This window comes from Giraffa tippelskirchi, chromosome 2 (genome assembly GCF_054371585.1).
Source record: "Giraffa tippelskirchi isolate mGirTip1 chromosome 2, T2T-mGirTip1v1.2.pri, whole genome shotgun sequence".
Classification (NCBI taxonomy): Eukaryota; Metazoa; Chordata; class Mammalia; order Artiodactyla; family Giraffidae; genus Giraffa; species Giraffa tippelskirchi.
Window position 1 is genome coordinate 83523890 of NC_137276.1, and position 23363 is coordinate 83547252.

At 34.1% G+C, this 23363-nt stretch overlaps 1 protein-coding gene across 4 annotated transcripts in view; it reads right to left on the minus strand.

The window, feature by feature from the left end:
* Window positions 1–23363, minus strand: part of TSC22D2 (TSC22 domain family member 2) — a 48927-nt gene that overhangs the window by 13311 nt on the left and 12253 nt on the right. The window contains exon 2 of one of the 4 annotated variants that reach the window (XM_081569442.1): window positions 19238–19309. The exons of 2 other annotated variants lie outside the window; for them this stretch is intronic. In XM_081569442.1, coding sequence (XP_081425568.1) covers window positions 19238–19309 — 72 coding nt within the window. Of the gene's footprint in view, window positions 1–7316; window positions 7476–19237; window positions 19310–23363 lie in introns of those variants that run through there. One more of the 4 variants, XM_081569445.1, reaches the window with a different exon arrangement.

Sequence of the window (23363 nt, forward strand, 5' to 3'; positions counted from 1 at the left end):
CCTTCATCATTTAGAGACTTATGACAACACTCTAACTACTCCAATGTGGTGGTGTGTGTGTGTTTGGGTGGGTAGGGGAGGGGAGGGAAGGGAAGAGGGGTGCAGATTCAGTGAGAAGAAAGGATAGTAACATTCAAGACAGGTCTTAAAAAAGTTACCCAAGCAAGTAAAGGAGTAAAGGGAATAGCTGTACACTGCAAAATGCTCGGTCACAGGGATTAAGCAAGGGAAAATGAAAGTTTTATAACTCAAGCACAGAGAATCTTTGAGAAATCAGAGGGGTGATAAAAATGAGGGTCACCTGTAACATAGAAAACACCAAGAATGACTGCAGTTTTTAGTACGGAGCAACTCAAGAGTGGGGAGATGGTTAATGGGTCATAAGAAAGATTATTAAGATTTTTTGAGGGGTGGGGAGTGAGTGGGAAAGAAACTTGCAGATGGAAATGAGACATTTTAAGCTACATTTGGGGCTGCTGAGTCTGAGATATAGATCACGGTGGAGAAACAAAAGTTGAGAAATAAGGTTACTAGAAATAGGTATGTAGAACTCTATAGAGTAATCTGTGGCAAGGAGTCTAGATTTGAGAGTTGTCAGAATGTGGTAGGTAGCTCAAACTGTGAGAGATGAGCCTAGCTAAAGAATGAAGACAAATAGGGCCAGGACATTGGAGAAGACCAGCAGGTAAAAAGTTACAGAAGATGGGCTGGGAAGAAACTACCTTTTCTTGAGAAAGCTAATTATTTCTTTCACTGAATAGCCTCATAATTGTCTCTTCCTTGTCAAGCATTCCACATACTAATTTTTTAAACTAAGCAGCTATTCTTGAACAAATCCTCTCAATCCCATTTCCACAATGAGGCCTAACCAAATGAGTCAAAATGAGACTATCCCCTTGAACATCAAATGCCAAATACCAGTGAAGAGGTCATAATTTTTGCTTGTCTTGCAGCTAATCTCTTCATTTATGCCTTCAGAGATGTTATTTTAAAAAGCTTCTATAGGAAAAGCATAATTCTATGAACAATATATTTGACAAAGTAAAACTGTATCAGGTTAACCATTAGGGTTATCTGACTAAAACCCAGCTTTTGTTCGCAGGTTAATAATTAACCTTTACCATATTATATCCCTTCCTAATCTGTCCCCAAAGTCCAAGAATAGTAATAAATAAGAATGAAGGTTATCAAGGAACTGTTTCAAAATAGGGATAAACCCAGAAGAATAAAAGTGAAAGTATTATGAGGTTTTTAAACAGATAGTTGCTTCATTATGAATTAGACTAAAGGGACAGCACCAAGCATGTGTCATTACCCTTCAATAAAATGAAGAGAATACTACATCAGGGGAAAAAAATCTGGTCTATTTTACTTTTAATAAATCAATGAATGTTTTGCATTTGGGATGTTTTAAAAATTTAGGTTGGCCTGGGTTTGAGCAAAGAATTAAGTTGCTCATCTTCAACAAATCTAAGAAGAGTACTGTGAAGGCATACCCTGAAGATTTACAACTGTCTAGGTTATCACTTCACTACCATTTGGCTTAACTGTCTTTTGCTCTCTTCTTCACTCTGGGGGTAAGACAGTTGACTTCTTAGCAGCTGCCTAAGCAAAAAGCTGAATTCTCCAAGAGTAATAAAGGGGTTTAAGAACATAGGCTTTAGAATTAGACAAGCTCGCTTTAAAATCCCAACTCCACTACTTACTAATGAGGTGCTCTTACCAAGTTAACATACTGAAACCAGTTTCCTCATCTGTAAAATAGGTCATGGTTTCTACCTACCATAAAGGATTGCTGTAAGAATTATATGAGACTTTTTACAATAGTAGTACTCAAAATTTTTTTGTTCCTTCTATTGTTTGGATCAATTTGGATTTTGACAGTGTTTAAGGTTTACTATCCCAGTGTATCTTGGATTAAAAATGAACCAGTAAGGTACAAATAAAAATTATGATTAGTATTAAGAAACAGCCTTTATGGTCTTTCCCAAAGAAAGAAATAATGCTAGTTATGCTTTAAATCGACTTGATTTCTTTGTACTTCTTTGATTACTTTGTACTCTTTGTTAAAGATTCACTGCAATCACAAAATATATGCTAATAAAAATTGTTTGACTTGAGATTTAAACTTACATCAATGTTTATGAAGCACAGCATTCCTGTGAATTGAACATTAGTAAAATTCTTTGATCTCTGATAGGATCTTAAAGTTTCATTGCTTAGATATAAATAATCTTAACTTACTGTAGGAAACTTTTCCAAAGGCCACTGAGATATAAAACTTAATCAGTTTAATCCAACATAAAAATTTCCAAAAACCAGTTTAACCAAAAATATCTCATGCCTTTCTTTAGTGTATGACATTTCAACAATAAATATTACTAAAAACTCAAAAGAGTGGGATAAAGTGTTGTTTTGCTTCTAAACTATATTTTCCTTACTTGAGAATCACTGCTTTAGAATTACTTAACTCAAAAAGGGATTCTGGGACAATAAAGAAAAGTATAAAGTAGCAGTATTATAAAATTTAAAAGGTTACAAGGTTTTCTCACTCTTGGAGAAATGTGCTCAAAAATTCACATCTTCAATGGCAAAAAGTCTTAACAGCTAATTACTTTTTCTCATTTCTTCTTTTTAACCTGGGCCCTCGGCAGTGAAAGTGCCATGTCCTAACCACTGGACCAACCAGGGACTCCCTGCTTTTTCCCATTTCAACCGAGATCCATGTCCTGAATTATTACAGGCAATAACAATTCTATAAAATAGACATGGCTAATGACAGAACTTTACAATAGTTTGTACACGTCAATTTATATAAAATTTTTATGATGGTTTCTAGATTTACATCATGATCTGAAATTTGTTAAATCAGTTTAAATTCTAGAGATAAGAATAAAATGAAATGGGATGCTTTACCAACATAATCTTTGCCCTCTCCCTTTCTTGCCAATAGGCCCTATCCCTCTGACTCTTCCATAAATAATTGTTTTTGTTGTCGTCACTGAATGTTCTTCCTTGAATTAAACCGTAAAGGTAGGAACTGTGTGCATCTCGAGGGTCTACTTATTACAACACTCTGCACATAATTGGTATTGAACATTTAACTGAATAAAACATATAGTATTTAATATATTATCTAATTATATTTTATAAGTTCAACATGAACTTATGGCAAGTTGAGCTTACTGTGCTGGGAAAAATTGTTAAGAAATTAACCAGTTACTTAAACTGTTAGAAACTAAAGATATCATAGGAACATAATAAAAACGAGAAGACTTCATTAGAATTTCTTTTCCTCCCTGACAAAGTCAGCTTAAATAAAAACCCAATAAACTTTTTTCTGATATTCCTTTCATCTGGTTGTTATTCACTGAAAAGGAGGAAGTGTAACAGTTTCTATATAACATAGACAACTGAAGTAGAGAAACTGTAAGTCTGAGGAAAAGAAAAGTCAGAGCGCTATGGATTTGCAGGTTACTTCTGACAAAATTATGCCAGTAAAACTTAGTTCTGTGGGGGTGACAAAGTCATAGTAGACTTTGTGGAAAATAAAGTTGGACTTTAAAATTCAGTCATAGGGAAGAAGAAAATGAAACCAAAATCTATCCTGAAAGTGGCAAGAGGAGTTCCAAGGCTTGCTGGTTTGGTCAGGTCAGAGAAAGCTGACAGCTCAAACTGTCATGTCTTTAAGTGTGCATCATGAACAAGTAAAAGTTCTAAGTGAAGTAGATCCAGGATTCTGAAGAAATTCAGATATACTTCACTCTTTTTATACTGGGGATCAATGCACATATAAAGGAGTCCCATGAAACCCTTGTATCACCTCTAGAATCAACAATTAGGAAGAGAGGAAACATCTCGCGATCTCGAAGATGTTAAGCAATGCCTCCTTATCCATTGAAAAAGAGCTTCAGAACTAAAAACCATGACTTATGGCCATGAACTGGAACCCATATTCTTGATTACAGCTGCTATGAAAACTAACAGAACTAACTACAGAATATTCTCAGTTCAATGTTTCCATAGAGTTTGTAGTACGGCTTACATTTTTACACAAACCTAACCTCTCTACTAAGTCTTTAAATGATTGCAAGGTATTTTTCTGCTTCACATTTTAGAGTCTCTGCTATACAAGAAGGGTTTATAAAAGGTTTAAACATGAAATGGAAAAAGAAAGAAGACCAGGAAGCTAAGATAAACATTACTGGAGGTGTTCGAAGGCTACATGACAACTTGGAAGGTATGCTGTAGACATAATTCAAGTATAAGGCAGAGGTTTGACTAAATGACCACCCCATTCCCTTCTAACTCAGATTTATAATTCTAGACTCAGAAGTGGTACCAAATAAAAGGTTTTTGCTCTGAAGTCATACCCAGGTTTGAATCCCCATTTGATTTCTTTTATGATATGACTTCACACCAATTATTTAGCCTCTCCAAAGGATAATAAATAGGACCAGATGCTCAGATTCAGTGAGATAATGCACTGTGTCTGGCACATGGTAAATACTTAACACGTTAACTACACAATTTGTATTAGTAAGGTACAGTTTCATTTGGTTTTAAGTAATATTACAAACACTTAAAAACAGGCTAAATGTTTTAAGGTTTGGAGTTCATCTGAAAATAAAATTAAACCAATGAAAAGGACTTGCACCAAGTAGTTGCTCAACAAAAAAATCCTGTTTTTGCAACCCCCCAAAAATAAATTTGTTACATAAATATTTAAAAAGTAAATATAAAAGAGGTTTCTTAATGGAATTATTCACAACTAAGGGCAAATGTGATGTAGCTTAGTAGGGGGTTTTACATTTGACTCATCTCCCTATCTCAAAATTTGCAACCTGAAGTAGCTTTTTAAACTGCTGATGGTGTTTCCTATTTATAGATCCTAAATATTAAAGGGTGAACTCCTTAATGGTTACACTTGGTATAATACTATTCCAGTAAGTACTAAAACTTTCTAATACATATACACTTATTTATAATTATAAGCATTAAATTTAAATGGAGGTTATTTTACAATGCAATAAACAATTTTAGATAGTAAGCAACCTATCAAATTTGTTTTTTGGCAAGTGCTTTAAAAGACGGTTTTATAATGAGGATGATCCCCTGCTACTAAAATTCAAAAGAAATCAAAATTATGTATTCATATCTTCATATAAAATGAAATTCTCCCTTATCTTATCCTTCAAGTTTTCCAGGGTTACTCTCTAGACCTGCATACAACTGAGAGCCCAGGTTCCACTAAGAAAGCTAGATCTGAACCCTAGTTTCACCACTTAATGGCTATGTGACCTGAGAAATTTCCTTAATCTAAGCTTTCACTTTCCTTCTCTATAAACTGAGGCTATTGATAGTATCTATACATCTGTTGTGAAAATTAAATGAAATAACAGGTTAAAAATACTTGGCATGTTATCATGTTGCATATTTTTACTCAGCAGTCTCTGACATATAGCAACCCCTAAGTAGCAAAACAACAACTACTCTGTGGAGAAATCCAATCAGCACCTGATCACAGCGACTGGAAGGATTTATTCTAAACTAAAAGCAATTAGGCTCTGATTTGTTCCATCAGTCTAATGAACACTCATAATAAACTAGCCTTGGATAAATATCAGTAAGAGTCACATATTAGTGTACTTATTAAAAATTTCTTTCATAAGTCACATATTTGGGTGTCTAACAAGGCCTGTTTCTTAGACACAAACATTCACTAGCAATGTTACCCAACTGTTTTTGAAAACCTGGCAAAGGCTCTGAACCTTTCACTGAAAACATACATAATGTTCTATCCAAAATTCCACAGGCTTCATGACCCTCTGAAGCCTACCCACTGACTACTAAATATAGATATCTTACTAAAGAAATTAGAACTTATTAAAAAATAAAAATGAAAAACATATATCGAATAAGGGACAATTGCTATTAGTTTGTTGTATTTCCTTCCAGACTACCACTGATAGCTATTACTGGTTTAAGAAACTTTTAAGTTTATATACAAAATATGATCAAAATGAAGTCATGGAATACTATTATCTGAAGCAATTTAGAATATAATTAAAAAGAATTAGTATGAATGTGTACAAAAGAATAACTTACTTCTGATTAAGAGTAAGCTTAGAAATAGATATCATAGTCTATTTAGATGATGCTTTTTCAAATATCTCTGACAGACTTACAGAATGTGTGTACCATACTTTAATGAAAAGTATTAATTCTAATATTTTCTGTATAACCTTGGAAATATATCTTAACATAGATTCTTTTTCTTCATATGCAAAATATGATGATCAGATTGAGGATTAAGATATCCTAAATCTAAACTGTATTATCCTAATCTAAACCATATTATTTTAAGAGTTCCCCTACAAAATACAGCTGTGTAAAACAAAGCAAAATTAGAAAGCATATTATAACACAAGTTTACAAATTTCTGCTTTCTAAGCAGAACACAATTCTGAAAGGAAATGTTTTTTCAGGGTATACAAATAATGTATAATGACTTCTGATATATTATTTTCATTTGATATTATCATCTTGCTATTGCTGTTGCTAAGTCGCTTCAGTCGTGTCCGACTCTGTGCGACCCCATAGACGGCAGCCCACCAGGCTCCCCCGTCCCTGGGATTCTCCAGGCAAGAATACTGGAGTGGGTTGCCATTTCCTTCTCCAGTGCATGAAAGGGAAAAGTGAAAGTGAAGTCACTCAGTCATGTCCGACTCCTAGCGACCCCATGGGTCTGCAGCCTACCAGGCTCCTCCACCCATGGGATTTTCCAGGCAAGAGTACTGGAGTGGGGTGCCATTGCCTTCTCCGATTATCATCTTAGGTATTCTCAATTAAGAACTGAGAGAATTTCTTCAGCTTTTATTTTTAGAGATAGCATGAAAAATAAAATCCTATAAGTAATTAATTCAAATTATATTTTATGAAAAAAGTGGATGTAAAACTTCTATAAAAGATTAGTATTTCTCAAATATTTATTGGGATATTAATTAGAAGGTATATGGGGTCCCTAATTATATTGTAAGCATCTACAGCAGATGCAATAGCAATATTTAAATAATCATATTATGATATAGGATGTCACTTTATTTTTTAAACTGTTTATTAAACACCACTGCAAAGATACGGCCTTCAGACTCTGAAAGGATTACATACTCCAAGTATTAAAAATTCAAAGTTTTAATGTATATATTTAATACTATACTCTTACGTTATACAATGTGCTCAGTTTGTTCATAAATACTCATCTCAATACAATAACATCAGGTATAATACATAAAATCTAATCCATTAAGTCTTACCAATTTATGACCTGATGAGACACTCTTGTGGACAACATTCAGTCCTTAGAAGCTAGAATAACCCTTCAACCATGTGAGGGCATCACAACTTTTAAACTTTCGGCTTTCGATCATTATTATGTCACATTCCTCCTCCGATGCTGAATTCTAAAAAAAATTCTAGCAAAGAGTTTAAGTAAATAAGTGTTTTAATCAAATAGCCTTTAAAAATCTTTTATAGCAAAGGTTTATGTTTTACCAAGATTACACAACTGATATTTTATACTTAACTTTTTTTTTTAATGTAAAATAATCTCATATTTGATCTGGATACTTCAAGCTTTAAATAACATGGACTTTCAGGCCATCAGGAATACTTGTCGGTAAAGAGTCAAGTAGAAATGGAACCCATCAAAGGTTTAAGATCATGATCCAGAAATTATGATTTAACACCATAACCTGGTATAGATAGCTTTATAGTCCTGCAGAATGGCACTTGAGTTATATTGTTTGGTCCACATCCATACCAGTTTCTAGACACAGGTGGCTGGATCAGTAATAATCTATATCAATCATTAAATGCTCAAGACAGCATTCAACTTAATACCTAAATCCAAGTCTATCTTTATCATCCCCAGTTTTAAAATTAGACAACATGATGGAAAATTTTAGTACATGTTTTATGTAATAGATATAACAATGTATCCTACTCAAAAGTAATCCTACTGCTCATCTGTGTATGGGCATGGAAGAAAATATGGGGATAGGAAGATTAAATAATTGTAAAAATTACTTCATTGAGAACATAATCTTAAATTTATTAAATGTTTATAAAAAAGCTTCAATTGGGCACCTGTTTTAATCATTGGAAAGTAATATTATCATTTTCTGCTTGAATTTTCTGTTTGATAAGAATGCTGATTTATATTTTTAGTTGGCAGTAATCCATAGAAAGGTAACCCACACATTTATGGGCACATTTCTGCCTACATTAAACCCCTAAATAAAATAGCATAATGGGGTAAAGGGGAGGGGGAAAGAGGAAAGCTCTTATTGAAGAAGAGTAGATGTGCAAAGTTATAAAAAAACTCAAAGACAGCATCGTAAAGGAAACTCTGCAGCCATCTCCAGAGATATTTGACCCAAATATAGGGGGCTGGAGTTATGTTGTTATAGATTTTAACTTTTAATGCTAAACTTTCTATTAAATACACACGGTCATTTAAAAGTCTTCTATGTAATCTGAAGATCTACTTGAATTTTTTCAGTTTACAAATATAATCTTTCCAAATGTAACCTGACAACACATTTGACTTCAACAAAATCAAAGATTTTATTTTCAAAGGACAGCCTTACAATGTAATCACCTGGTGAAGGCAAAAATCCATATTTATTAGGATAAATAATAGCTGAAGGTTGTGGTCATTTCATCAACATTACTATCAAAATGCTTTTAGAATGTTTTTACACAACTGTCCTATCAACCAAAATACTACCATATTTTAAAAAACAAAAGAAGTTACTTTAATGATTTACTCTTTTGAGGGTAAATCTTCTCCAGACCCATGAGAAGATACAATACACAGCCATATTTAGCAAAGTAAATGCTTCCTGAACTATATAATCAGTAATGCTGGTAAGTTGCTTGTCTGTAAGACTTTGATGAACTGGTCATTTAAATGGCCGACTACTCGGTCTTTTAGTAAAGGACCTACCAACAAAAAGCACTGTTATGATAAATGCCTGGAAAAAAAATCTCTGAAAGATAGAATTAAACCAGCCATATAAAGCAGATTTACTTATTTGTACTGTGACACTTATAAAAATGGTACTTTAAGGTTGCGTGCACCATACAAATATATGGGAAATTTACGATGTAAGAGTTGTACACATTAAAAATATATAAAACTTCTCTGTCAATTTTTCCTCAAGCATGCATTCTCAAAATTAGTTGCTACCAAGAACAAGGCTCACAACTGAAGAGTTTCAATCACTAAATTCTAACATGTAGGAAATTCTTATTAAAAATTTGAAATAAAATTGAGTAAATGAAGTGCTTGTAGATGAAAGAGTTAAGATTAATTAGAGATCCTTTAAAATTTAACTTAGAATTCTCCTAAAAATGAGTATTTATTTAGAAGTTATTCTAACATATCAATCATAATCTTGCATCTCTGGCAAGATTGCTATCAAAAACAAATCTTGAATATTTCCTATCATTATCATTTCATTCTTTAATTTTTGAGGAAAAAATTTCTACTGAACTGAGAATGAGCTATTAAATGTTCTTTTAGCCCAGCAAGAACCAGGCTAAAGTTTACCATCATTTAGCTAATTTTATGGCAAACTTATATTAACAGAATAAGAGAGTGAGCATAGGGGCAAAGAGGTAGGCCATTTGCAATTTCCAAGTCATTATTTGAAAACTTATAAGTGAAACCAGACAAACCTGTATATGAGTTTCTAAAGGAACTTGCTATTTGAATGCATGTGCTTAGCTTCTTTTGGTACAAAATTTCACTTTTAAAGTGTAAACAACAATTCTTTAAAAAGTTCACTACACTGTTCTGAGATATCCTACACAGTATAAAAATCAATGCTTGCTTCTCTAGCAAGCAAGCATTGATTTTTATACTGCGTAGCTTCTCTATAAAAGGTCAGAAATGCTTATTTTTTAATGGAGAAAGGGGGGATATGGAGCAACCCACATGCCCCTGATAATTACATACAGACTTTCCATATGTATAAGAGAAATCAGGCTAGAAATATCAAAGATAAACTTATAGGGAAAAAAATCGGTCCAAATGTACCTAGCAGAATAAGAACACTGGAAAGACAGTGTTTCAAGAAATCAACATATAAAAATAATATAGCTTTGGAAAAAGAGCTTTAACAAGATAGTTACAGATAGATTGATCATGTTTACTCACAATGATTTATACTTCTCTTTCAAAAAAAAGTTTGTAGAGGATACCAAAAAAACAAAAAATTGAAATCGGGGGTGGGAGAAGATAAAAATGGAAAAACAAAGTAAGTGGAAGCCAGCAATGTATTACTCAAATACATGCAATAACATTCTGCAGGCTTTGTTAACAGAAAGCTGCATATTTGACTTTGAGCTTTGTTAAGAACAGTTAACATAAAGCGAATAGAACTGTTCTTATTTAAATATCATGTTATGTTTAAGAGTTAACATCTAATTTCGTGAAACAAACTATGTTATGACCATTCCAGACACGTATTTAGCAACATTTTCTGGACAAAGTAATATCTAAGAAACAGCTGCTGTAAATACAGAAATTTTCTGAAGATTAATGGTTAATAGACACTGTGAACAGGAGTGGGATTAGTCAGACACAACAACTCTTTTTCCCTTCTTGTTCTCCTTCTAATAGTGCACAGGGCTAGAAGGAGAATACTTCTTTACCTTGAAATTACCACCAAGTAGACATGTAGAAAGATGTTTTTGGCTTCCAGGATATAGGTTACACCACCACTATTTCCGTGCCAAATATCACAATTAAATTAAAAACTGAAAAAAATACCATGAGCACCCTCCAAATCTTTTCCTATTTATAACCAAAATCTTTACACTTTGACAATAACCAGGAAACAAAAGAGCATAAAAATGCTGTTTAAGGATATTTATCAATGAATACATATTCTAAATTATTACCATCTAAATTTACTTGTCAAACGTGGAAAATATTTTAGAAGTCGTCAAGTGAAACTTAAACATAGAAGCTAATTTCTGGTAAGCAAATGCATATAGATGATCTATGGCAATCACAAAATCTAATACATTTCCTGATTTGCATGATTTAGAATATTAGTACAAGTACATGCACACACACAAAGAATGTCAGCTGGAATGGAATCAGTCATTTCTCTTGTCTAACTACCTACCAACCCAAATCTTACTGAAAATAAAAATATTAAAGTAATTCCACTTAATATTTCTTTCTTCCCAACAGGTTGCCAAAACTATCTGCAGGTTTCAGTATACAGAAGAGGTATGAATTCATATTTTTAAACTGTTAGGAACTAGAATGGAAAAAAACCTCCAAACAGATGTTGTATGTTTGATCTGGTTCAACAATTTCAGGCTATATTTGAATTTCCTTGTCATCTGAACAAATTCAGTAAGAGTCTTTTCTTAAAAAGCTTTGCTACAGAGTTCTAGATTCTGTAGGAAAAAAAAAGAGATGGGTTTAGCAAATTATACACACATTGTTCTGTTCAAGGGTTTGATTTACTTAAAATCTATTCGGTGAAAAGTTAAACTATTAATATCAACAATAATAAAGAGATCTTACCAACTATTTCCATGTTTTAAAACTGCTTTTCAAGTTTCAACCTAAAAATAACTATCATGACCTTTCAGAGTAGGTACGTTGTGGTGACTTGTATGGAGAAAATTTACTAACTAAAGAGGAAGGTGGTAAGCACATGCACAAAGAAGCATATTGTAATCGATGAGCAGTTAATAATTTCTCATCACCAATTCTGAAGTCCAGTCATGTGCTGAAAATAGTATCAGCATGTCAGGTGTCCTATTTCCATTACTCTCAGAAAAGCTGATAGGAGAACAAATGCTTAGGATCCACTGAAACACCACTTCAGACAATGAGATACAGATCTATGGTTAAAAATCTGGCATGAAACAATCCACCTTAGGCAACTATCACAATAAAACTAGGAGGATAAAACAGACTATAAACGACAGCAATCACATATTTTGTAAACCCAAGTGGTGAGTAAGAATGTCTTCAAATTATACTATTTTTCTCTACTTAATTAAAGTCCCAGCTTAATACATATGTATAAAAACCATAGTACACAAAAAACTGGTATATGAATACACCTCAATTTCTCTTGTAAGGGATATACCCTCATTAATATCCGCATGTTCTCCTTCCATTGCCACTTCCTACTAAACTTTAAGAAATATGACTCTTCTTAAAAACTTCTCCAATCCCAGTAGTTGTTTTAGCTGGATTCCAATCAGCACACCCCTTCATCTCTCTCCTTCCCAATCCCTGTAACACAGACTGTAAAAAGACATGCATCTGTAAAATGGCAGATGCATTTTTCCCTGTTATTCAAGCAGAACACTGACACCTCCTTTTTTAGTGACTATTTGAACAATCTTAAAGAAGACTGATACGATATTTATTTATATAAGACAGGAAAAAAGACAAATGTTTCATAATTAAATGTAATCTGTGATCTTTTTAGGCTCTTTGATCAGGTGAAAAATGGTCATGAAGGACATTACTGGGACAACTGACAGAATGTGTACATGAACTGTATGTTACATATTAGGTAAGTCTAACAAATCTGAATTTGGTAGCTATACTATTTTTACATAATAGGAAGTACATGCTAAAGTATTTTGGGATTAATGAACATGATATCTGCAAGTTACTCTTAAATGGTTCCTAAATAGTATGTTAGGGTGATAAAGCAAGTGTGACTAAATGCTAACAAATGTCAAATCTGGTAAGATTACTGAAACGCTTTTGTACAGCTGACTCTTGAACAACATGGATTTGAACTGTGTGGGTTCACTTAATATTAATACGTGGATTTTTCCAATAGTCATACTACAGCACTACACAGTCTAAGGTTGGTTGAATCCATGTATACAAAACCACAGATATGGAGGAACTGTGGCTATGGAGAGCTGACTATAAGTTACATGGGAATTTTCATGCATAGAAGGTTGGTTACCCCCTTATCCCCGCATTGTTCAAGGGTCAACAGTATTATTATAATTTTTCTGTAAACTTGAAATTTTTTCAAAATAGAGATTCAAAAATTTTCCCTTCTTTCTGGGTAAGAATTAATATTCTTAGAATCTTCTGGTCTCTAAGACCACTTATCTTCTTCAAAGTTTCCCTCGTTCTCTAAATGTAGATAGTGTTGCCCAAGGTCCTGGCCTGTCCTCTTTTCACTACTCTGCTCCTAGAAAACATGAGCCTTTCCTAAAGCCTGAATTCTAGAATAAAATGATAATATAAACAAAGAAACAAATAAATAAAAGATTCTTCAATCTCTTCTAGCCTTAACTTCTCCACCAAGCTGCAGGTTTGCAACTAGAGCTGTACCCTGAGTATTTCCACCTTGACCTTCCACTGGCTCTTCAGCTCAAAGCAAAATCCCATTACTATTTTCTTCTTCCCAAACCAATTACTTCACTAATACTAGTAATGGTACCACTATTCCTTCAGTTAGGTCTGACAAAGTCAAATTTGACTGTTTCCCTGTCATATCTTATCAGTAGCAGAATTCTTTAATTCTCACCTTCTGATAACCATTCTTTCTTCATCCTTTCCTTTCCTAAGTGCGAGCGCACCAAGTCACTTCAGTCTTGTCTCTTTGCAGTGCTATGGACTGTAGCCCACCAGGCTCCTCTGTCCATGGGATTATCCAGGCAAGAATACTGGAGTGGATTGCCATTACCTTCTCCAGGGGATCTTCCCAATCCAGGGATTGGATCTATGTCTCTAATATCTCTGGCATTGGCAGGCAGGCTCTTTACTGCTAGCACCACCTAGGAAGCCCCTTTCTTCATCTCTATTGCCTAATTCAGACCTTCATTACCTTCCTAATATCTTTGGTCTCTAACAAATCTACCATCTTTTCTCTGTTACCGTCAAATGTTTTACGCACCAATCAAATTTAACCATCCTTACCATATATTCCCACAGTGGCTCACAGTACTTCCTCTAACTGGAATGTGCCTTCTTGGTCTTTTAACTCTTCATGACCAAATTCTGGGGCTTCCTGGGTAACTCAGCAGTAAAGAATTTCCTGTCAATGCAGGATCGACCAAGGGTTGGATCCCAGGTCAGGAAGATCCCCTGGAGAAGGAAATGGCAACCCGCTCCAGTATTCTTGCCTGGAGGAGCCTGGCAGGCTGTATAGTCCATAGGGTCGCAAAGAGTCAGACACGACTGAAGGAAGCAACTGAGCATGCCTGCACAACTGAATTCCACCCAATCATTGGTTTCTCAATTTGTGGCCACAACTTAATTGTCTCTGACATGGGAAATCTCTCCTAATAGGGAAAGACTTTTATTAACCTTCCATTAACCTTCCAAAGGTCTGTTAAGCCTCCATTTCTTAAACAAATACACAGCTCTTTGAGGTTTTCTGAAACTAATGGGCAACAAAGACAAAACAGAATGAAGTAGATCAATTTTAAAACTTTTCTTATCTCTTTTCTTTCTTCCTTTAGAACTAAGCGGTGCAATAATACTCTGCACAGTAGGTATTTTAAAAGTAACTGGCTCTAAACCTCAAACATTCCTAACAGCCAGGAAGACCGCTTTATTATTTCCAGTGATGGCAGGGCTATTTCCAAGAGGACCCATTTTCTTTAAAAAAATAAGCTCAAGTCTTCCTACTGAAATACCCACCTGGCTGTCCAGGTGGAATATAAATTAGATTTTCTAGTTAGCTTTGTATTTAGAGGAACCAGCCTACAGAAATGAAGTACAGTAGGTCTGTCACCATCTTTTCCTATTTATTCTAGTTATATAAATATTGCCTCACATTACATTAGCTTTTGTGGCAGGCCTGTCATTTGCTAACCAGTAACTATAAAATGCAGCCAACTAGTGTATCTAGGTACTTTTTACTCTACCTACTCAAGTTTCAACCTTTCTGAATTTACATACACGTTCTTTCACTTTCTGAATTTCTGCATATAGACAGTTAAATTCACAAATGCTATCATCCAATAATAGCTATGACTTCCTGCTTTAATGTCATTTGAACATTTTATAAGTATGTTTTTGGATTTTCATCTGAGATCCAGTCCCAAGAAAGGCGACGTGCTAAGTCACTTTAGTCATGCCCAACTCTTTGTGACCCCATGGACTAGAGCCTGCCACGCTCCTCTGTCCATGGGATTCTCCAGGCAAGAATACTGGAGTGGGTTGCCATTCCCTCCTCCACGAATCTTCTCAACCCAAGGATTGAACCTGTGTCTCTTACGTCTCCTGCACTGGCAGGTGGGTTCTTTACCACTAGTGCCACCTGGGAAAAAGATGACAGACCATTAAAAACCTCCTCTAATTTTTAGCATCTCTGATTATCCTCTACTAGATACCCTTAATTGGAATTGGTCAAAATACAATCAGATAATAAATTATGTAAGTACTTAAAAGGTACAAATTATTAAGAAATGTATTTGGTGTGGTTACGACAGTTTGGGCTCATATCCTCAAAGTACTTACAGTGTAATTATCAAGAGAGCACACTAACCAGTTACAATCTCTAACAAGTAGCCCACCATGGTTAATTCTTTGAAACTTGATTTTTTTCCATTTGGGTTAGTAAGTGGGTATTAATGATGTATCCAAGCTTCCTGGAGGAGGACAGAACAAATCGCCTCATAGTTTAGTTCTGATTTACTCCTAACTTCAAAAGTGGAATCTCATAACCATAGGAAATGTTGGACACCTTTTCTAACACAAAACTTGTTGTTGTTGTTTCGTTGCTAAATTGTATTAGACTCTTCTGCCAACCCATGAACTGTATAGCCTGCCAGGCTCCTCTGTCCATGGGATTTCCCAGGCAAGAATACTGGAGTGGTTGCTATTTCCTTCTCCAGGGAATCTTCCAACCCAGCGATCAAACCTGCATCTCCTGCTTTGGCAGGCAGATTCTTTACCACTGAGCCACTTGGGATACTCCTAACACAAAATACTTAACATTATTTAATAAGAACATTTTAATGCAACAATTTAGAAACCAGATATAAACAGAGGAAAGTAAATAATCACTATAAAGACTTAACTGACATCATCAAGTAACCGAGTAAAAGACCCAAAGACTTATTCATTTTAAGCTAATAATTCATGTGTACTACTTTCCTTATTCATCTCTTTTAAATATTGGTGCTGTCATAAGGAAGGACAAAAAGACTCAAGCGGATGGTGTACCTAGCCACTGTTACTCTAATTTGTTAACTACATTTTAAGTATTTTCTTCATCAAGGCAGAAACATTCTTAAGTGTTTATCAATAAGGATAAATCCTTACAAGCTACCTGATTTTTTTCTTTAGTCTACCTGAGGTAAAGTCTCTTCCCTTTAGTACTCCTTTATCTTCCTGACTCGATATTTACAACAGGGTAAAAGTTGTTTGCTATAAATTCTTACCTTAGCTTATGCACACAAAGGACTCCCAGTGAGAGCCCATCCCCTTGTGATTATCAGGGTAACTTTCTCAACTAATTCTGTGATGCAACAAAGCAATGCCAATAATTAAGTTTGGAAAGTTGGTTTTTTAAAGAAGAAAAATAGGAAGTCAAATTTTCAAGTTACTGTTCTGAAATGCCAAAGGGATAGGCTATCACTAAACATTGGCACAGGGCTTAAAAAGTGAAACCTGGAAGCTACATTATTCATTTTAATAAAACAATCAATGCAATTAATTTGGGTTTCCTAAGAAAAAGTTGTATTGTTTTAGCTATTAGAATCTACTGTTCTTTATTTGGTGATGGTTTCAGCCGATTCCCTGAGGACTCTGCAAATGACAAATGGGGAAGACAGAAAATGATGGCACCTACAGGAGAAGGGAAAGGAAGGCTTGACAGGAGCTTCGACTTTAGTATAATAACTGAATAAAGCATTGGATATCAACAGAAAGGAAGTATCTAAATATAGGCAGAGGTAGACTGATGGAAAGTCTCTCAGCTTGCTAATTCTAATTTAAACAGTAGAGAAAACAAAAAGGCCACTGGATAGCTTTAAGTCAATGTGAGAAAGATATATTAGTTACCCATATTTTGATTAAAAGATAGTCTGCTAAAAGAATTCTAGGAAAAAAAGATTCCAGTCTTTTGAGTAAGGCAAACCCAAGGATCTTCATGTATCTAGGGCAGGTTTAATAAAAATTGGCACAGGGCTTAAAAGCTGCCCCTACTGAAAATGATTTCCAAGATTTCATAAACGGGAGCCTGAAATACCATATATATCCACACTGATAAGACAAATTTATACCTCTTAGTGAGTAAATGATGTAAGTAGTGTATAGCCCCTTAAATCCTTTAATGGGTTCTATTTAATAATATCATCCTTAAAAGCTTATAGATATCTGCCCACTGAAGCTGTAGATGGTTAGAACTAACAAAGCCAGCCACTACTCCTCAACTGAAAATTAAGCTAGATGAAAAGCTAAAAGGAAACAACTAGTTAGTTTCCACGGGGTTGAGTTTATCATCTTGGTACCAACATGTCAATTTACAGTGAAGAATGGCTGATCTAGAATAAAAGTTCTGATTATATTTTGGCACTAACACACTATAGACAACTATCCAAGTATCCATTACACTTCTTTGGCTCTGGACAAGAGGCTCCAAGGAGAAGAGAAAATATTTTCAACCCATGAGAAACCATAGATAAAGCAACTTGCCTCACTTCTGATACCTTAAATATTTCTAGGATCTAAAAAAGAAAACAGATAAGGAGTATTTAGCGGTAACAGATGATGAGGAGGCAACTTCTATGGCTGCTTTATAATGAAAAGAAATCTTTTAATTAGATCCAAATTATAAAAAGTAAAGTTCAAACCTTTCTACATCATTTTGATGAAAATAATAGGTATTATTCATATTGCTATCATGGCTCATGAAAGTTAGCCATTTCAAATAAATTATCATATATCTAAGAAACATTTTATAACATTTCTAAGAAGAATGTGATTTTTGCTTTCTCTAAGGGAAAAGTATAAAGTACATCCCCACAGCACTCACCCTGGCTACATTGGTAAGCCATCTGAATGATTAAAACTTCATGCTGTTTCATGCCACAATTTACTTTTATGTCTTGATATTGCTATAGCTGTACAATTTAAAAATTCAATCTATAAATACAGCACTATACATTGTAAACTTTTTGTTCTACAAGCAACCATTTAAAAACATTTTCAGTTAAGTAAGGAACACATTATCAAAAGGATAGTTTGTTAGAAAATATCCTGAGTGATACAGTAAATCAAGTCTAGGAATTAAGGACTGTTACAGACCATGTCTTAGCATGACATGTACATGCAAGCAGCAATACTTTATTCTAATAAGAGATGGAGTTGAGTCCATGAGTGTTATCCAAACTATGCCAAAGGACACAAATGCGCTGCCAGGCAGAGTTAAAATAATCTAACAAAGCTTTCTGTGAATTTTAAAAACATTGTTTGCACTCAACTTCTGTTAATTAGACACAGATTGATAGAGTGCTAATAAATATTCAGCAAAATAAGTGAACAGAGCATATACTATCTAAAATGTGTATTAAGCAGAAAGATAAACCAAAGTATCTTTTGCCATATGTGAAGTCCAAGACTTCAGTCTATACTTTAAAAAGTTACAAAAAAAAATTTAGACAACATTTCTGTGAGAAAAACTATTTTAGGGTTTATAAAACTGTAATGCAAATATAATGAATTCTAGCAAACAAGCTTAAGGTTAAAATTTCTTGCTAAGAATTAAACGATTGCTACTTTGATACCTTAGTCTTTTTCCTTCCCCAATTTCTTAACACGAAATAACATTCTGCTTTGAGTCACTAAGGCTTTTTAGAGAGAAATTATATAAAACAGCACAAAGTTAACTGTATTTTTTTTTTTAATAGAACATGTTTTTATATTAAACGCACATGGGTAAGGGGATATTTCATGTAATAAAATCCAATAGAGTAAGCCCTTCAAAAATATACTTTAAAGTGCAAAGAAAGTATGTTTATATTCTATTTAAAACACATATTGTCCTTTTGGTTTATTTTGCTGCTTTGTCTCATGCTAGATACCATGTGATTCCCCACCCCACCCCCAAATAATAAAGATCAGTTTTAACGATGAGAAACCAGTATACAGTGCAAAGCAATTCATGCATACACTGTTGCATGTATGCATTTCATATGCAAGTATTCATACCTATCCCAGAGGTTCTTTGATTCCTGAACCGTGTTCAAATGGAACGCTTGGTAGAAAGCAGTTGAAGGATTCCTGTGAGACCCAAGAATCAAATGGAAATGAAGTTGAGAAAGTACAGTAAAATCACTACTTTTCAAAAAAAAAGAAGGAATATTTTAGATTTCTAACACAGTGCAACCACTTTAATTAAAAAAAAAAACCCGCATTAGCTTGATTAAAAACATTCAAAAGAAATTTAAAAACTGGACAAAATCCAGCAGATCCCGACAACAATGCAGGAAAAGAAAGAGGTAATACAGATAAAATTAAATACTAACTAGCATCCAGTTGTGTGTGTGTGTGTATGTTTATATGCATATGAGTGTGATCAACTCATAGCTTAATCAGCAACTATTTTGTATCAGATGCCTTTATAAATCCCTACATATGTCAACAGTTTAACAAAGCTGTTCTCAGGTATAGTGTTCACATAAAATAAGTTAAACCTTCATAATATAAAAATTCTTCACAGGACCGACTTGATAGGATTTGATGGTGACCGAGTCCTTTTCTGGGTTGGACTCTGCACAACTTCCACCTTCAGAGTCCGTTTATGTGTGGTTTCCCTGGGTTAAGGCAAAAAATGGTACTGCAACTAGAGGGGAGCTTTCTAATTTCTCGCATTTGTACAGTGTCCCTTTAAGGGGTAAGAGCTTACACACCTTTATTATCATCCATTTCTACTATTCCCTGGAGAAATATTCCCTAGGGCTATACTATAGAATCTTAATGGGGCAAGCTCCCAGCATGCTTGTTGCACTTCGCATCTCAGAAGTTGTTTCTCAGGTGACTACCTTTCAACAAACCTGCTTTCTAACAGTTTCTCCGCCACTTCAGCATATTTCCATAGTCTCTCCAACCCCCAACCTGTACACTTGCCATGTCACTTCTATAATTCCTGATACATGCTGTAGCAGAGTAACAGCAGCAAGCTAAGAATAAGCAAGCTAAGTGCTTATTACATACCAGACTCTATTCTAAGTGCTTTACATTTATTAACTCAATACTACAACAGTCTTAAGAGATAGGTGCTATTATTATTCCCATTTCATGGACACGGAAACTGGATCAGAGAGAAGAACTTGCCTAATGTCAACAAAGCTAGTTAAGTGGCAATCTGGTCTCAGAATTTATATTCTTAAACTACTACGCTAAGCATACAGCAGAGTTAAATTTTAACCTCTCTAAGTCTGTCTCTTATCAGTTAAATGGTGATATTACCAGCTAGCTTTGCAGGGTGGTTCAAGAACTGCTGCTGCTGCTGCTGCTGCTAAGAACTGAGACTATATATAAAGTTCCTGGCATTCTGTCAATGCTCAGCAAGTGACAGCTATTATCTTTATCATCAAAATGAGCTTCAGATACAACATGGAAATTCTGAGATCCTAACTACTGTCTTAGGAGAGTCTGTAGTATTATTAGTACAGTAAGAAAACTATTTCCAAGTTCTACTGGAATAACAACCAAGTATCAACAAGTATCAATGATCATCAAATAAAACACTCAATAGAATTCCATGATTACAAAACTCAAGTTAAGACATATTATCTACTGAATTTAAAAAAAAAAAAAAAAAAGGCATTTTAAATTTTAACCAGGAAGGTACCTTTTAGATGATCTCAAACTAAGAAAGGCAGATAGACACTAGATGCCAGCATGTTACCAATGCAAATGTTTGATTAATTAGGAGTCTTCAGTATGAGTTCTTTTCGCTTTCAATACTTCAACTCCTTTCTTTTTACTATTTCTGCACTTTTCTCTTGACTAAGTCTAAGGCAATTGAAAGCACTGACTAGACCGACTAATATCAAGAAAGAATTAAGAGGTTGCTATTGTTTATTTAACAACTTGTACCCTCTCTAGATGTATTTACCATGGCTCTTTTTTTTTTCCACTGTACTTAGAAAATCTGTCTGCCAAATTAAATGAAAGCCAACTAAACCAACTGAAAACTCAATTTGGCTTTCTTTAGCAGTCTCACCCAAGATCATATGGGAACAAGTTTGCTATCTACACAGGTCTGTTTGGAGACCTTGGGTTTAAAATAAACAAAGTGACACAAAGAGGAAGGTAGTGAATACAAGAAAATAACAAAGAGTAAACTAGGAAGTTACTCTGCAAGTCTGGAACTAAAAATTCATTAAAGAGCATTTACAATATATTTTTAAGGGTGATTTCTTTAAAAGATCTTTAGATCCTGATTTTGGAAAAATATAAACATATATATTTAAATTAAATCCAAACGCAAATAAATTGGTTTTAAATAAAGTCACAAGACTTTAGTTATGAAATTCCAGCATTTTAGCATAGACACTAATAATGAAATGTTTCTCGTAAGTCAAAGGTAGAAGTGTAAAAGAATGTATCTGCAGTTAGATGTGTATCCTGGGGGCAAGAAAGAAAAAAAATCTGTGAAATACAATACCATAAATGTACTTAGAAGTCTTTAGAACATGTCAACAAATACATTTAGGTTGCAAGAGCTGGCAGTTAACAATTCCTTTTTACATATATATTCAAAATAAATAAGCCATATGGAATTATACAATCTATGCAATATAAAAATTTTTAAATAGTTGAGATTCCAGGGATAAACATTTAGATAGCCTTAAAAATATGAAATTTTTGGTTTCTGGAATACTTAAGCTGGGATGTTATTCATACACTGAGAGATTTTTAGCAAATAGCAACAATTAATCTCAAAACACTGATTAGCAGGCACAGATTAAAGGAGTCAAGTCTATGAAACCTACTTGATCACGAATTTCAAAAGGGCCATTTGTAAATACTGAAGGGCCAGATCAAAGACTTATGTTTTGGAATGGTGTTAAATTGAGGAAATCAAGAGTCCAAGGAAAACATTGTTAATGGGGAGCATTTCAAGTTTATAGTCTATGATATTTGAAGCTATCAAGAAGCAACTGATATTAAAAATTTGTTAGAAATACTGAATTTTATGGAGATTTGGTCACAAATGCTCTTCTGCTCAAGTAATAAAATTTGTAACCACTTTTCTAACATATTTGATGTCAATGTAAACTAAATATAAAGTATTTATATATAAATAGAAGATACTAATTTAAATATAAAGCCAAAGAAGCACTTCTTCAAAGACTGAGATGTGGCTTACTCTGAATTTATTTCAGCCTGCTAAAGGAAAACATTGTTTTCCTATTTGTAAAAAAATTTGAAAACCAACAGACAATAAACATTCTTTCTCTCTGAGTTTACAGACTGAATAGTCTGTCATAATTACCAAGTACATGAATGTAATACCTGAGAAAGTAAGTTAAACGTGACATATGTCTACCTGCTAAACTAAGATACTATCTCTATAGGGTTGCCAACTATAATAGCAAGGAAAACTTCAGAAATCTTAAATAGAAACCAGGGAAACACCGTAAGCAAAGGAACAAGGGCCATCTCTCCAACGTTATCACCTACAAACTTTAAATGATGTAAAAAAAACATCCTTTAGGTAAAACGTTACAAGACAACAGATCAGTGTCTACAGATGCTTTTCCTTTACCCTATCTCATAGCCAGGAAAGTAATAAAACTAACCCTGGGAATATCCAAGAGCTGGCTTTGGAGTCAGAAAGCCTGAATCTGACCCTATGCCTTGTGTGACTTAATAGCTATGTGACTCAAATCCTCAGAGCCTCAGTTTCCTTAATCCATAAAAAAGGGGGAGAAAAACAGTCACTACAATTGCTGAAAAGATGAAATGAGATTATGTATACATAGGCTCTAAAACAATTAAGCCTGGTCTGTGTTTAATACAGGGTTATGATTTTATCTGTTATATAAAAATCAACTTTTGGTAGAGTATATTAACATATACCAAATACTTTACCATTATTAAGGTACTACTGGGGCAAACAGAATACTTCAGGCAAGCAGAATACATAAACCCGGAGCCAGGTATATATCAAGTTATTTAGTCCATTCTATTGGCGAATTCTACCTCTGGGATTGAGACCTCCCCCAGGATTTCCTTATACACAACTTTATCACAAGATTTTAATTAAAAATACAATAATCACTATAAAAGAGTATTGAAATGGTTCCAAGATATATACTAATTA